Raw genomic sequence first — 17,197 nt, 5'->3', positions numbered from 1 at the left:
TCCTGCCTCAGCCTCCTGAGTAGCTGGGACTACAGGCGCCCACCACCGCGCCTGGCTAATTTTTTGTATTTTTAGTAGAGACGGGGTTTCACTGTGGTCTCGATCTCCTGACCTTGTGATCCGCCCGCCTCGGCCTCCCAAAGTGCTGGGATTACAGGCTTGAGCCACCGCGCCCGGCCGGTGTTCTAAACATTTTTCTAAGCTTATCTATATATAGGGACTTTTTCAAAATGAAGACTGTTATTCATAGAATTTGTAACTCTGAAACATACTATTAATACATATCTATGCAATTATCCTGCCTCAGCCTCCCGAGTAGCTGGGATTACAGGTGCACTCCACCATGACCAGCTAATTTTTTGTATTTTTAGTAGAGATGGGGTTGCACTATGCTGGCCAGGCTGGTCTCAAACTCCTGATCTCGTGATCCACCTGCCTTAGCCTCCCAAAGTGCTGGGATTACAGGCGTGAGCCACTGTGCCTGGCCTTTAATAAATATTCTTTTTTAAATATTGCTTTTCTAATATAATTTTATTGGCTACATAATATTCCATTTTAAGGGATTGATTTACTTAACCAATCTCTTATTGTTAGACATTTGAGATTGTTTCTAATATTTCACTACGATAAATAGTTATAAACAAATATAACTACAGCAAATTAGAAGTATGAGGGCTTCACACTTCTTTGCATGCACAAACAAATTGGAAAATCTGGATGAAGTAAATAATTTTCTAGAAATACATAAATTACCAAAATTTATCTTAAGAGAGAAAGAAAAAGAGTGGACATGATTAGATATACCAGTAAGTATAGGAAGAATTTTAAAATAGTCCAAATAGTCCAAGGGCTACCTCTCCAACAGTGCCACATCCAGATGGTTTTATAGATGAAATCTCCCAAATCTTTAAAAATTCTATTTGTAGTATTCCAGAAATAGAGAAAGAAGGAAATTTTTACATTCTTTTTTTTTTTTAAATTCAGAATAACATTAATACCAAACTGAAAAAAGATGGCACAGGAAAATAAAATAGAGCAATTTCACTTATGAATATCAGTGCAAGATTTCTAAGTAAAATTTAGCAAATATAATCCAAACGAAAGGAATAAAACACCAAAAACCCAGATTAATTCATTCCAGCAATTAGTACTGATCATTATCAGGAAAGCTAACAATATAACCCACACATTATTATTTTTTTTTTTTCTTTATGAGACAGGGTCTCGCTCTGTCACCCAGGCTGGAGGGCAGGGTGTGATCATGGCTCACTACAGCCTCAACCTCCCAGGCTCAAGTGGTCCTCCCACCTCAGCCTCCCAAGTAGCTGGGACTACAGGCATGCACCATCACTCCCAGGCTGGTCTTGAACTCCTGGGCTCAAGCTATCTGCCTGCCTGGGCCTCCCAGAGTGCTGGAATTACAGGCATGAGCCGCCGCATCTGGCCACATTAGTATTTAAAAGAAGAAAAAAATATATATAATCACCTGCCTAAAAGACACGATAAAAATAACTTATTTCCAATTTTAAAAAAAGAAATTCCTCAAAAGTGGGAAGAGATTGATGCTTCCTTTAGATTATGGACATATAGCCAAAAACTAGAAAAATGGTAATTTAAAAATTTTTTTTTCACTTTTCAGGCAGAAACAGGCACATAAAATGATAATATTCGTAGACAGAGAAACAGAAAACCAGGTCAAGCGTGGTGGCTCATGCCGGGAATCCCAGCACTATGGGAGGCTGAGACAGGCAGATCACTTGAGCCCAGGAGTTCAAGACCAGCCTGGGCAACATGGCGAAACCCCATCTCTATAAAAAATACAAAGATTGTACAGGCATGGTAGCTCGTGCCTGTAGTCCAGTTACTCAGGAGGCTGAGGTGGGAGGATGGCTTGAGCCCAGGAGCACCAGTGCACTCGAGTCTGGGTGGCAGAGCAAGAATCGGTCTCAAAAACAAGAAAAAGGAAAAAGAAACAGAAAAACAGAAAGCCAAAATTTTTTTAAAAACTAACCAAGAGCCAGTGTCATCATAAAAACAGAAGCAGCATAACAAAGTGGCTGAAAACAATTCTGAAACTAGAATTCTTGGGTTCAAGTTGAGCTCTATCTCTAGTTGTGTGACCTTAAACAAATCACAGTCATGCGTCACTTGACAATCTGCATACATTTTGAGAAATGCATCATTAGGCAATTCCTTCATTGTGTCAAAGTCACAGAGTGTACTTATACAAACCTAGATGGTAGAGCCTGCTACTCACTTAGGCTGTATGGTATACCTATTGTTCCTAGGCTACAAATTCACACAGCATGTTACTATACTGACTACTGTAGGCAATGATAACACAATGGGAAGTACTTATATATCTAAATATAGAAATGATACAGTAAAAATACAGAATAAAACATAAAAAATGATACACCTGTAATAGGGCACTTACCATGAGTGGAGCTTGCAGAACTGGAAGTTGCTCTGGGTGAGTCAGTGAGTGAATAGTGAGTGAATGCGAAGGCCTAGGACATTACTGTACACTTTTATGTACAGTAATGTACATACAGGAATGTACTTGCTGACAGAGCAGTAAGTTTGTTTACACCTGCAACGCCACAAACACGTGAGTGTGTTGCACTACATTATGACGGCTACGATGTCCCTAGGCAATAGGAATTTTTCAGTCTCATTATGATCTTACGGGACCACTACAATGTGGTCCATCATCATATATAAAGTGCTTAAAATAATACTTGGCACACAGTGCCATATGAGTAGACATGATTAGATATACCAGGCGCAGTGGCTCACACCTGTAATCCCAGCACTTTGGAAGGCCAGGGCAGGCAGATCACTTAAAGTCAGGAGTTCAAGACTAGTCTGGCCAACATGGTGAAACCCCATCTTTACTAAAAATACAAAACTTAGTCGGGTGTAGTGGTGGGTGCCTGTAATCCCAGCTATTCGGGTGGATGAGGCACAAGAATAGCTTGAACCCAGGAGTCAGAGGCTGCAGTGAGCCAAGATTGTGCCACTGCACTCCAGCCTGGGTGACAAAGTGAGATTCTGTCTCAAAAAAAAAAAATGTATATATATATGTTATTCCCACATGACATGATATATATACACACACACACATATCATGTCACTAGGCAATAGGAATTTTTATATATATGTTCATTATATATAATGTATACATATATAAAATGTATATATATACACACAATACATATAATGAACATATATATACGTTGATTCCCACATGACTTCTGGGAATATACACACACACACACACACACACATATATATATACCTAACATCAAAAAACTAACATCAGGAATGAAGAAATACCCAAACCATTTCCCTAATAGTCAGGAATTAAATAATATTCAAAGGCAACACCACTATTTAAGTTTTTGTTCTAAAAATACAAAGTGATCAATCAAGAGAAAAACATAACTTTTATAAAGAAAGAAAAATTTATAAATGGAATCATCATTATTTGCAGATGATATGATACTATTCCTGAAAATATCAAGAAAATCAACTGAAAATCTATGAGAAACAAATAGGAATTTTAAAGATTTACTTAACTCATTTACTCCCTGAAACTGAAATTCAGAGAAAAATATGAAAACAGTCTCAAGGTGGTATGAACTAGGAACCTGAACTTTCTGAAAACTCACCTTGGCAATGTAATTTTGGGGACTCCCATGTGCCCAGGGCTGTGCAGCTTGAAACTGTGTCTTCTGGAACACTGAAAAATCCTTCTCTGCAAGCATAACGAACCTGGCTGCCCAGCCTAGACGTATAATTTCCTATGATATAGCCATTTGGAACCTCAGGAGGGGTACCACAGTCTATTTCTGAAAATATATTAACGTCAAATTCATTATTTTGTGAATGTAAATCTTCAAAATTCATAATCTGTCTCCACCTCCACCCTATTCCTCACACACACACCCCCGAGCCATATTTTAAGTACACTGGTTCATTCCCACATGACTTCTGGGAACATATCCAACAATTGTCTTTATTCAGTCTTTTAGCCTTCCATAGGTAAAGCATCTATACATGCACAAAGCTGAAGGAACTTAGCAATGAACCCCCACTAATTTACACTAAAGAGAAGCCTTGTCCAATGAAATAAAAAATCTGAATTACAAAATACCTTAAGATATAATGTACCTTGATGATTTTCAGGGTCACTTTTGAGATGCAAGGACCTTACCAAATCATTGGTGTTTACTATCTAACATAGTAGTTAATAGCAGAATATCTATTAACTGCTAATAAAAATCCTTTAAGTTTACTAATTTCAGCACTTTTTTTTTTTTTTTTTGAGACAGACGTCTCACTTTGTTGCCCAGGCTGGAGTGCAACAGCATGATCTTGGCTCGAATGCAATGGCATGATCTCAGCTCACTGTGACCTCTGTCTCCTGGGTTCAATAAATTCTCGTGCCTCAGCCTCCCGAGTAGCTGGGATTACAGGCACTCACCACCACACCTGGCTAATTTTTTTATTTTTAGTAGAGATGGGGTTTCACCATGTTGGCCAGGCTGGTCTCGAACTCCTGACCTCAAGTGATCCACCCACCTCGGTCTCCCAAAGTGCTGAGATTACAGGCGTGAGCCACTGCTCCTGGTCTAATTTTAGCTTTTTTAACATGGCCCCCTCTAACTTTATTGTTGTTATTTGCTTTATTTCATAGGCTGTACAAAATGTGCAAAGGATCAGATCACCTCCACCCACCTCCCCAACACAGGCTTGGAGCAAAAGAAAGTCACCATCAACAGAATTTCACCTTGAGGTGCTGCATTTTTTGGCAGAAACCCACCTGTGCATGACGTGGTATCAGTGGTCGGGTGGAAAGGCTCAGGTCCATTCCTTGGCAAGTATCCATCCATACAGTAGCATTCAAAGCTCCCATGAGTGTTCACGCATCGCCCTCCATGCCTGCACAGGCCAGAAACTTCACACTCATCTACGTCTTGGGACCCAATCCAAATAGAGAAAAGGGGAGAAAAACAGAAAAAAGAAAAAAAAAAAGGAGAGGATATTGTGACAGCCATTTTTTCATATTTTCAAGCTACTCTTATAAAAAGATGCATTTGTTTGCAATTGTATCATAAATTTTATTTTATGCCTTATGGGTTCTTCTCATATACTGTTCAGATCGTAGGCACTGAAAACATAGCAAGTGTTGAATAAATGTCTGTCAGTGTGTTCTGGGATTTTACAAAAACCAATAACCATCCCCAGCTCCCTGACACCTAACAAAATGAACTCAAAAACATAAATATATCCAATCACTAGAAAATATCCAATCATTTAAAAATATCCAATCGTTATAAATATATGCACTCACTAAAAAATATCCTGGCCGTGCATGGTGGCTCATGCCCGTAATTCCAGCACTTTGGGAGGCTGAGGGGTGCAGATCATTTGAAGTCAGGTGTTCAAGACCAGCCTGGCCAACATAGAGAAACCCCATCTCTAGTAAAAATACAAAAATTAGCCGGCCATGGTGGCACACGCCTGTAGTCCCAGCTATGCAGGAGGCTGAGGCAGGAGAATCACTTGAACCTAGGAGATGGAGGTTGCAGTGAGCCGAGATCATGCCACTGCACTCAGCCCGGGTGACAGAGCAAGACCTTGTCTCAAATTAAAAAAAAAAAAAAATCCAATCACTGAAAAAATCCAGTCACTATAAATATATCCAGTCACTATAAATATATCCAGTCACTAAAATATATCCAGTCACTATAAATATATCCAATCACTATAAATATACCCAATCACTATAACAAAAGAATGGTCCCAACCTCATACTAAAACATCTAAAGTAAGGCTTCAGATAGCAAACAATTTACAGGCCTGGCACGGTGGCTTATGTCTGTAATCCTAGCACTTTGGGAGGACTGCTTGAGTCCCAGAGTTTGAGACCAACCTGAGCAATGAAGTGAGAAACTGGCTCTTAAAAAAAAAAAAAAAAACTTAAAATATAAACAAATTTTTAAATGTTTTAAATAAGGAAAACAATCTCCAGGAGAGTGAAAATGCCAGTCCATGAGTATAGGACGCTGTGGCAGGTAGTAGAGTGGTAATTTAATTAGGAAAGGTCTTACTAATTTTATGAAAACCAGACAGGCTTAAAACAGGCTTCTGGAAGGACAGGACATGCCCCTTTGCAGATTTTTTGCACCTGACTGAAGACTACCAGAGACAGCAGGTACAGGGTAAAAACTGCCCAATAAGCCAGAGGCTGGAGAAGAAATCTCTCTGCCAGTTAGTAGTTTTTTCCCTCGGAACTGACTTTGAAACTTTAAGAATTCCATCAGCTGGGCATGACTGCGCATGCCTGTGGTCCCAGCTGCTCAAGAGGCTGAGGCAAGAGGATTGCTTTGAGTCCAGGAGTTCAAGGCCAGCCTGGGCAACAGAGCAAGACCTTCATCTCTAAAAATAATTATATTTTCATCAGAGCCACATAAATCAATTCCACTTGGAGAAAACAAAAAAGCACCTTAACTGAAATTCCTAGGACATTTGCATAAAAACATCAGGGATTGATCAGTAGACAGGAAGCAGCATGATTGAAGAAAGTCTGTTTTTTAAAAAAAAAAAAAATTTCAAAAAACTAGTAATACCATAATATCTTTTTTTTTTTTTTTTTTTTTTTTTTGGAGACAGAGTCTCACTCTGTTGCTCAGGCTGGAGTGCAATGGTGTGATCCTGGCTTATTGCAACCTCTGCCTCCTGAGTTCAACCGATTCTCCTGCCTCAGCTTTCTGAGTAGCAGGGACTACAGGTGTGTACCACCACACTGGCTAATGTTTGTGTGTCTTTTTGTAGAGACAGGGTTTCACCATGTTGGCCAGGCTGGTCTCGAACTCCTGACCTCAAGTGGTCCAACCACTCAGCTCCCAAAGTGCTGGGATTACAGGCACGAGCCAATGCACCTCGCTATAATTTCTTTTTCTTAAATGACATTTTAGCCCCCAAAAGAGAAAAGAAAATTATCTCAGAATCCTTTTAGACTTTTATATTCTTTATTCTTTTTCCTTTTTGGTCTTGGATCAATGAACGCCTCTCCACTCACGCCAATCATTGTTTGGAAACCAGTAATTCTATTCAATTGCTGACGGAGCCCATCCAAGTCAAACCACCCTCACACAAGAAGTGCCACAGAGCTTCTTCTCCTGGGTTGTGGCTCATGGTGGATTCCATGATTCCCAAGAGTCATTCGGGGGCAGTTTTAAGGGCCAGAACATCTGCCAGTTCTCCACGACTGGCTGGAATCCTCTCACACTAGAACCCCGGCAATTCATTCCGCCTCTAACGTTGGTGACATCCAAAGGCCCACCTGCAATCAGCTCCTGAGCTTGACGTCGACTCTGCAAAGCACAATAAACAACTGGATGCAGGATTCTTTGGAATCCAGGAACTAGGATTCATATCCTGTGGTTCCAGGCAAACAGAGACTAACTGCTGATACCCCAAAACTTGCTAAGCTCCGCCCCAGCTAAAGCCCACTGATGTTTCTCTGGCAACTGCGATTCTAAAAGAAACAATATTATCAAGAAAAGCAATTCATCAGCTTTTACAAAGTGATTACTGGAGAACTCACAAGGAAAGGTCATGGGAATGGCTGCCAGTGGACACGGTCTTCACAGTGGGGGCATGGAAATGCTCCAAAGTGAGACAGTGGTGATGCTAGCACAACTTTGTGAATATACTAAAAACCACTGAGTTATATATATCAAAAGGGTGAATTTGATGGTGTGTAAACTATAGCTCAATTTTTCAAAAAAGAGAGGGTCATTAAATCATTGCAAGAATAGAATAAATAAAAGTAGAGCCTAGATCTGGATTTTGTTCCAGGCAGATTGGGTCTAGTTTGGCTGACACTTATTTGGCCCTTGCATAAAATATTTTCTTCTCTTTCCTCTTCCCCTCTTCTTCCCTCCTCCTGTTCCCACCAATCCTCTCCTCATTCTTCTTCCTAACTTAAAAAAAAAAAAAAAATTAAGACACAGTCTCGCTCTGTCACCCAGGCTGGAGTGCAATGGCACAACCTTGGCTCACTGCAGCCTCAAAGTCCTGGGCTCAAGCATCCTCCCACCTCAGCCTTCCAAATAGCTAGGACAACAGGCACACGCCACCACATCCAGCTGATTTTCTTATTTTTTGTAAAGATGAAGTCTCATTATGTTGCCCAAGTTGGTCTTGAACTCCTGGTCTGAAGTGATCCTCCAGCCCTGGCCTCCCAAATTCCTGGGGTTACAGGCATGAGTCACCACACCCAGCCTTCTTCATAACTTTCAAAAGCTGAATTCATCTCTTGGAACTATAAATATACTGAAAAATATACAGCTGTAAGTTTTTCCTGGCAAACTCCCACAGTCTAGAAAACACAATTTCAGGGTTCATATTCTCCAGAAAGTTCCCCTGATTCCTTCCTCACAGCCAAGATAAGTGACCCCTAGATTCCAGTAAACACTGTTTGCTTACCTATGACTAACACTTTATACTGAAATTAGCTGTCTGCTCATCACCCTCCCACTAGCACAGCCTTGGGATATAAGAAGTACATGAGAGGCCAGGCGTGGTGGCTCACGCCTATAATCCCAGCACTTTGGGAGGCCGAGGCAGGTGGATCAGCTGAGGTCAGGACTTCGAGACAAGCCTGGCCAACATGGTAAAACCCTGTCTCTACTAAAATACAAAAATTAGCTGGGCATGGTGGCGGGTGCCTGTAATCCCAGCTACTCAGGAGGCTGAGATGGGAGAATCACAGGTGAATCGCTTGAACCCAGGAGGCAGAGGTTGCAGTGAGCCAAGATCGCGCCACTGCACTCTAGCCTGGGTCACAGTGGCTCACACCTGTAATCCCAGCACTTTGGGAGGCCAAGGCAGGCAGATCACAAGGTCAGTAGATCAAGACCATCCTGGCCAACATGGTGAAACCCCATCTCTACTAAAAGTACAAAAATTAGCCAGGTGTGGCGGTGTGCACCTGTAGTCCCAGCTACTCAGGAGGCTGAAGCAGGAGAATCGCTTGAGCCTAGGAGGCAGAGGCTGCAGTGAGCCAAGATCACGCCACTGCACTTCAGCCTGGGCAACAGAGTGAGACTCCGTCTCAAAAAAGAAAAGAAAAGAAAAAGTACATGAGAAATGTGTATTGAATAAACAAAACACTAGCTCATCATCTTATATGCTTTTTTTTTAGTGTCTTTTCTTCTTAATATACAAAATTTAATACTGTAACATTGTACTTCTGCAACCATGCAGCCAGTAATTTGCTGCCTAGAACAACAGGATATTATAAAATGTTTTCTCTGAAGGAATGTGTTCATTCACACCAAGAATAAATCAAATGCATCCTTTGAGAGATTCTGCTTTGGTACAGGTCAAGAGGGAGGATGAATCCGAGCATAAGAACCTATGGTTCCTGGTAGCTAAGAAGATAAAATATGTTCTCCTTTCATTTTCTTTTTCCTGAAAACCTTTAAATATCATGAAGCTTTCAGGCAGAGTCATTAAGTCTACGCAAAAGCATCTTAGAACCAGGAGGCTTTTTCTGCCTTTCCTCTTCATTATTGTTCGAAGATTTTCCTAGAAAGTCAGAGAGCAACATTAAATAGCATGCTGTTTATAGAGTTTAGGTAACAGAGGAGTCGCTAAAAATCCGGAGGGTTTGTCCCCACCCTGTATTCGACCAGCCTATGCTCAGAGATCCAAACTACAACGCTCCTGTGCTCCCAAAACTTGCACTCCTCACTCAGCGTACATATGTGGGAGGCAAGCCCATGTCTCTAACAGGGACAGCTCCGACCTCCTGTGAGCCAACAGCCGGGTGCCAGCCCCCGGATTAGTGTGCTCTGAGCTGAGGAGTGCCACTCACCCTAAGGACCCCCGACTTGTGGTTACAGGAACCTGCAAGAGGCACATCATCTCCAGAGAGTCCCTCCTCACTATTCATTATCAAAATGATCAGGCCAGGCGCGGTAGCTCATGCCTGTAATCCCAGCACTTTGGGAGGCCGAGGCGGGTGGATCACCTGAGGTCAGGAGTTTGAGACCAGCCTGACTAACATGGTGAAACCCCATCTCTACCAAAATTACAAAATTAGCCGGGTGTGGTGGTATATGCCTGTAATCCCAGCTACTTGGGTGACTGAGGCAGGAGAATCGCTTGAACCCAGGAGGTGGAGGTTACAGAGTCAAGATTGTGCCACTGCACTCCAGCCTGGGCAACAGAGTAAGACCCTGTCAAAAAAAAAAAAAAGTTCAAACAAAATATTACAATGAAAAAAAAAGAATATTGCAATGAACTGCCGTAGACCCACATCTCCCCAAGATTCAATCGTTGTTTACATTTTGCCATTTAAAGTAGTTTAGACTAAAGGAATACTATTATAGATACATCATCATAATACCCCTAGATACCTCAGCATGCATCTCCCAAAATAAGAATATTATCCTATATACCACAATACCATTATCCCATCTAACAGAACATTAATTCCCTGATATTAACAAACGCACAGCCCAGATACTACCCTGCCATCGCCAATAGCGAACACTGCAGCCCCCTTCTTGAGTACCTGTACAAAAGGTGCCATCGTTGGGAATGAATGTCTTCTTGTTGTTTGTGGCTCGATATCCTTCCAGGCAAATGCAATAGAAGCCCCCGGGGGTGTTGTGGCAAGATGTGTGGTTCCCACAGACAACAGTGGCTCCAAACTGGCACTCATTTTTATCTGTGGACACACAGACAAGGCACCGGAAGAGCTATCAATCCACACCGACTTCAACAGCCCAGGCTGTCCTCCCATGCTATGGACCCAGGAACCAATGTTCTGTGACCACACCTTCGTGATCTATTTCTCCAGCCTCTTCTCCTTTCACAATGCTCCCCAGACTACAGGACCTGGGCCCCTCCTCGTTACATGCCAGGAGTGTATGAAACCCCAAGAAAAATGCAACACCTCAATCTGGCAATCCATCTGATTTGAAGAATGGGAGAAGAGGGCTCTCTTTGAAATTTTGCAAGCTTAAAAAGATATTTTCAGCTTAAAAAGATATTTTGCCCACGGAAACAAACCAGCAGAATTCCCCTTTTCCAGTTCAGCCATTCTCATGGTTTTTCATGAAAACCAGTGTAGGCTGATTTTACAGCCAGTGATTAACTAGAAAATTTCTTCCTTCTGAGCTACCAAGAAACACAATGGAATTAGTGCTGCAGCCTCATCCGGAGCACGGCTAATGCAGGAGCAGGAACAGCTCATGCTAATGGTCAGTGACCTGTGTGAATAATGTTAGTCCCTCAGTGCAGGGACCTGGAACATGGATGCTCCATGAGTCCCCAGAAGCCTGCCTGGAGTGTTTTTCATTCAATAATATGACATCAAAAGACGCAAAATGAAAGTAAATCTCCCTCTCATCTCTGCCCCCTAGCTCAGGAGTCAGCAAACTTTTTCTCACAGTATCTGTTGTAACAGCTCACCTGTGCTCAATGGGCACGAAAGCAGCTGTAGACAACAGGTAAACTACCAAGCAATGCTATGTTCCAGTAAAACTCCACCTATAGAAACAGGCAGCAGGTCGAACTTGGCCGATGGGCCATAGTTTACTGACTCTGCCTAACCCTCTAATTTAAGAGGAAACTCCTATGACCAAATTGTTATGCATCCTTTTAGAGCTGATCTACCTAGTTAGCTTTTTTGGGGAGAAAAATCATCAACTTATGAATTTGTAGCTTTTTTGTTTGTTCCTTCGTGTTTTATTTCACCAGTTGGCCCCTCAGATCTATGGCCTCTCACAATTGCACTCAATTCCTGCTCACTCAAAAGTACTCTCCGGAAGATCTGGGTGTTTTATTATTATTATTATTATTATTATTATTATTATTTTACAGTCATGTGTCACTTAATGATGGGGACACATACCGAGGAATGTGTCATTAGGCAAGTTCATCATTGTGGGAACATCACAGGGTGTATTCACACAAACCTAGACGGCACAGCCAACTATACACTCAGGTTACATGGTAGAGTGTAGTGCTCCTAGGTTAGAACCTGTATAGCATGTGACTGTACTGAATACTGTAGGCAACTGTAACACAGTGGGAAGTATTTGTGTATCTAAATATATGTAAACATAGAAACGGTACAGTAAAAATACAGTATAAAATACAAAAAATGATACACCTCTAGAGAGCACTTACCATGAAATGGAACGTGCAGGACTGGAAGCTGCTCTAGGTAAACCAGTGAGTGAGTGGTGAGTGAATATGAAGGCCTAGAACATTATGATACATGACTGTAGACTTTTATTTTTATATAGAGACAGGGTCTCCCTCTGTCACCCAGGCTAAAGTGCACTGGCACGATCATAGCTCACTGCAGCCTTGAACTCCTGGGGTCAAGCAATCCTCCTGCCTCAGCCTCCTGGGGCTAGGAGCGGCTAGCACTACAGGCAAAAGCCATCATCCCCAGTAAATTTCTAGTTTCTAATTGTAGAGATCAGCTCTCACCATGTGAGAGCCCAGGCTGGTCTCAAACTGCTGGCCTTAAGGGATCCTCCCACCTTGGCCTCCCAACGTGCTCCCAAAGGGATTGCAGGTGTGAGCCACCACACCCAGCCTTACTGTAAACTTTCTAAACACTGGACACGTAGGCTACACTAAATTTATAAAAGTATCTTTCTTGGCCAGGCGCATTGGTTCACACCTGTAATCCCAGCACTTTGGGAGGCTGAGGCAGGTGGATCACCTGAGGTCAGGAGTTCAAGACCAGCCTGGCCAACATGGTGAAACCCCATCTCTACTAAAAATACAAAAATTACCCGGGCATGGTGGTGGGCACCTGTAATCCCAACTACTCAGGAGGCTGAGGCAAGAGAATTGCTTGAACCTGGGAGGTGGAGGTTGCAGTGAGCCGAGATCATGCTATTGCACTCCAGCCTGGGCAACAAGAGTGAAATTCCATCTCAAAAAAAAAAAGTATCTTTATTGGCCGGGCGCAGTGGCTCACGTCTGTAATCCCAGCACTTTGGGAGGCTGAGGCGGGCAGATCACCTGAGGTCAGGAGTTCAAGACCATCCTGGCCAACATGGTGAAACCCCGTCTCTACTAAAAATACAAAAATTAGCCAGGTGTGGTTGTGCACACCCATAATCCCAGCTACTCGGAGGCTGAAGCAGGAGAATTGCTTGAACCCAGGAGGCAGAGGTTGCAGCGAGCTGAGATCGTGCCACCGCACTTCAGCCTGGGTGACAGACGGAGATGCCGTCTCAAAAAAAAAAAAAAAAAGTCAAAGGGCAAGCAAGAATGTAGCTAGCATCCATGGGAGGAGGAATTCCTTTGGGAAGGGAACAGAAAAATTTGTCCATTCTTCTCAACTTCATTTCTATCTCACTGCTAGAAAGTGCAGGTGAGGAATGGGAGAGTGAGAAGCATTAGGAGAAATTCTCCCAAGAGCCTCAGGCTGCAGGGTAGACAAACTTCTTATGGGTAGAAACCTAAAAAACAAGAGTCAAAGAAGGCTTCACTCCAGCCTGCAGAATGGGCAATGGTGGGTGACTGGAAAAGCTTGTGTCTGCAAAGTGAAAGGTGACTTTTTGAAGACAAGACTAAGTTGGGGTTTTTGGTTTTTTGCTTTTAGTTTCTTTTTTTCTATTTTTAAGAGATGGGATCTTGCTCTGTCACCCAGACTGGAGTGCAGTGGTGGCCAGGCGCGATGGCTCATACCTATGATCCCAGCACTTTAGGAAGCTGAGGCAGGAGGATCACCTGAGCCCAGGAGCTCAAGACCAGCCCGGGCAATGTAGTGAGACCCTGTATCTACTAAAAATGAAGAAGAGGAAGACGAAAAGGAAGAAGAGAAGGAAGAAGAGGCAGAAGGAGAAGGAGAGAGAGAGAAGGAGAAAAGAAAGAAGAGGAGGAGGAGGAAGAAGGAGGAGGAGGAGAAGGAAGGAAGGAAGGAAGGAAGGAAGGAAGGAAGGAAGGAAGGAAGGAAGGAAGGAAGGAACGAAGGAACGAAGGAAGGAAGGAAGGAAGGAAGGAGAAGAAAAACACTAGCTGGGTGTGGCGGCAAGGTTGCAGTGAGCCATGATCATGCCACTGCACTCCAGCCTGGGAAACAGAAAGCCCTTGTCTCTAAAAATAAAACAAAGATAAAAAATAACTTACTGGCCAGGTGTAGTGGCTGATGCCTGTAATCCCAGCACTTTGTGAGGCCAAGGCGGGTGGATCATGAGGTCAGGAGTTTGAGACCAGCCTGACCAACATGGTGAAACACTGTCTCTACTAAAAGCACAAAAATTAGCTGGGCGTGGTGGCACACGCCTTTAATCCCAGTTACTCAGGAGGCTGAAGCAGGAGAATTACTTGAACCTGGGAGGCGGACGTTGCAGTGAGTCAAGATCACACCACTGTACTCCAGCCTGGGTGACAGAGTAAGACTTTGTCTCAAAAAAAAAAAACCTCACTGAAGCTTCGAACTCCTAGGCTCAAGCCATCCTCCTGCCTCAGCTTCCTGAATACCTGGGAGTACAGGTGTGTGCCACCATATGTGGCTAATTTGAAAAAGCTTTTTTTAGAGATGGGGGGTTCACTATGCTGCCCAGGCTGGTTTCAAACTCCTGGCCTCAAGTGATCCTCCCACCTCAACCTCCAGAACAGCCGAGATTACAAGATCGAGCCTCAGTGCCTTGCTGTTATTTTTCTTTCGAGAGAAAAAAAAAGCACACAAAGATATTACAACAAGGCTGTATATAACATCTGTCCACAACTGTAAGGTAAAACCATCAATATTTTTAATGCATATAACAAGGTTGCTGGGAGGAAATTGGAAGATTATTGCAACATTTACTATTGTAAAATTGTTGCAAAAGTCTCCCTCTCTCTGAATTGAGCTTGAACCTGGATATTGTCTGACTGTCATGGCATGGGGGATATGAGGCAAAAAATAATTTCAGATGCTTCTAACATAAAGGGCTTTGAATTGCTTTGAGTCATCTAAGTCCCTAAAAGTATCACAACTACCAAAAATGTGGAGGATGAATTCTGACAGACATAAGACCCGAAGCAACAGTATTTCACCAATTAACCAAAAAGTCCAATGGCAAATTGTTTTGGTTTTCCTCATAGTACTAATATAAATAGTGTTATATCAAAATAACCAGAGAAATTAAGGAATACAATATTCACTTGAATTGCGAAGTTAAACTTAAGACTTGAAACAGATGTCAAATTTGTGTTAGATCCCAGAGTTTCCAGAGATTCAAGTTCAATGACCTCTAACATGAGGAATACTATCTTGGAAACACTAGAGAAAGAATGTATCCAAACACCAAAACAAAGACTTATTATAATTGACAAAACTTCTCATAATAAAAACATGTGAACAAAATAACAATGTTTTTCCCCAAGGACATCAACTCTTTAATACAAGAGAATCTTGTTTCTTGATTCAGCTTTTCAACTTAACCCAGGGTTCAGAACTTACCAACACACTGAGTCCTCCCGTTCCCCACAAATCCATAGTTGCAAATACAGATCTTCTTCCCTTCTCTTTGCTGGCATGTGGCATGTTCGTGGCAAGTGGCACAGACATCTAAACCTGAATCATAAATTGTATGTTTCAGAAAAAGAAAAATGCAAGATGAGACACATGTAGTTAGTGGACATTTACAATGGAGAACCAAAATTTGAAGACCAAAATAACACAAGATACACTAGTCTCATCCTTAAAAACCTTCAGTGACTGTTTATTTCCCACAGAATAAAGTGCAAATCCCTTCCTCTGTGTGGCCAATGAATGTCTTTTTTTTTGTTTTTTTTTTTTGAGACGTGGTCTCACTCTGTCGCCCAAGCTGGGGCGCAGTGGTACAATCACAGCTTGCTGCAGCCTCAACCTCCTGGGAGCAAGTGAACCTCCCAGCTCAGCCTCCCAAGTAGCTGGGACTATAGGTACACATCACCACACCTGGCTAATTTTTTTTTTTTTCTGTAGACACAGGGTTTTGCCATGTTGCCCAGGCTGGTCTCAAAATCCTGGGCTCTAGCAATCCACCCACCTTGGCCTTCTAAAGTGCTGGGATTACAGGCGTGAACCATCACGCTAGGCCACAATCAATGCTCTTAGTGGTCTCAGTCCAGACATGCTCCTCCAGCCTCATTGTTTCCAAGCCCCACCACACATGGTATTTGCCAGATGTCAGAGGCTGACTACTCTTTCCCTAACAGAATATCTACGATCCTACTTGCATGCCACAATCACGATACTCTCTATACCTAAAATGCCTATGCCTTCTTCTCTGCCTAGCTAGCACCTATTCATATTTTAAGACCCAGCTTAAATGTCACATTACCTCTGAGGTCTTCCCTACTTCTCCATTTTTTTCTTTTTTTGAGGTAGAGTCTGACTCTGTTGCCCAGGTTGAAGTGCAGTGGCATGATCTCGGCCCACTGCAGCCTTGACCTCCTGGGCTCATGCAATTCTCCCCACCTCAACCTCCCAAGTAGCTGGGACTACAGGCACACACCACCACACCCATCTAATTTTTGTATTTTTTGTAGAAATGGGGGTCTCCCTATGTTGTCAAGGCTGGTCTCAAACCCCTGAGCTCAAGGGATCCACCACCTTCAGCCTCCCAAGGAGCTGGGATTACAGGTGTGAGCCAATGTGCCCAGCCCATTCCTCCATTCTTAAGGAAAATTAAATGCATCTTCCTCTGTGCTCCCCTAACACTGGCACATTCCCCTATCAATCATGTTAATGTGTCATTATATTTGGTTCTAGCTTTGTCTTCCAAGCTCGGTATTATGAATGAGCCGCTCAAGGATAGGGATGATGTCATTTGCCCATATGTTATGATGGCACAGTGCAGACACTCAATATATTTTTATTGACTGCCTGGATAGAGAAATCTGAAATCCTACTTGCTGCAACTCAAAAAGCAAATGGAGTGAAGAGGAACACAGCTGCCTATTACTCTACTCACTTTTTTTTTTCAAAGAAAAAAATGAATGTGTTTAAGATGACAGTAACTTAACAGCCAAGTCCCAGTAGGATGACCAGATCCCAATTATTGAAATAAACAGCAGAATTGTTTGAGGCTAAAACTTCTAAAACATCCAAATCTACCAGATGGTGATATATGGCCCAAGATCAAACAAGAATTTCTACCCAAGGCTATGT

At 42.5% G+C, this 17,197-nt stretch overlaps 1 protein-coding gene across 13 annotated transcripts in view; it reads right to left on the bottom strand.

Annotated features, from left to right (window-relative positions):
• SUSD1 (sushi domain containing 1) overlaps nucleotides 1-17,197 on the bottom strand; it is a 136,158-nt gene that overhangs the window by 101,620 nt on the left and 17,341 nt on the right. For 9 of the 13 annotated variants that reach the window (XR_013405649.1, XM_077968340.1, XM_028834985.2 and 6 more), the window contains exons 2-5: nucleotides 15,503-15,616; nucleotides 10,598-10,753; nucleotides 4,829-4,981; nucleotides 3,675-3,854 (exon numbers count right to left, since the gene is read on the bottom strand). Coding sequence is in view for 12 of the 13 variants with exons in the window: in XM_077968340.1 (XP_077824466.1) it covers nucleotides 3,675-3,854; nucleotides 4,829-4,981; nucleotides 10,598-10,753; nucleotides 15,503-15,616 (603 nt within the window). In the remaining variant the exon portion in view is untranslated. The remainder of the gene's footprint in view (nucleotides 1-3,674; nucleotides 3,855-4,828; nucleotides 4,982-10,597; nucleotides 10,754-15,502; nucleotides 15,617-17,197) is intronic. The other 4 variants (XM_077968337.1, XM_077968338.1, XM_077968336.1 and 1 more) reach the window with 1 other exon arrangement.

The sequence above is a fragment of the Macaca mulatta genome, chromosome 15 (assembly GCF_049350105.2).
Source record: "Macaca mulatta isolate MMU2019108-1 chromosome 15, T2T-MMU8v2.0, whole genome shotgun sequence".
NCBI lineage: Eukaryota > Metazoa > Chordata > Mammalia > Primates > Cercopithecidae > Macaca > Macaca mulatta.
The sequence above is the reverse complement of the archived record's forward strand: the minus strand, read 5'-3'. Positions and strand labels throughout refer to the sequence as shown.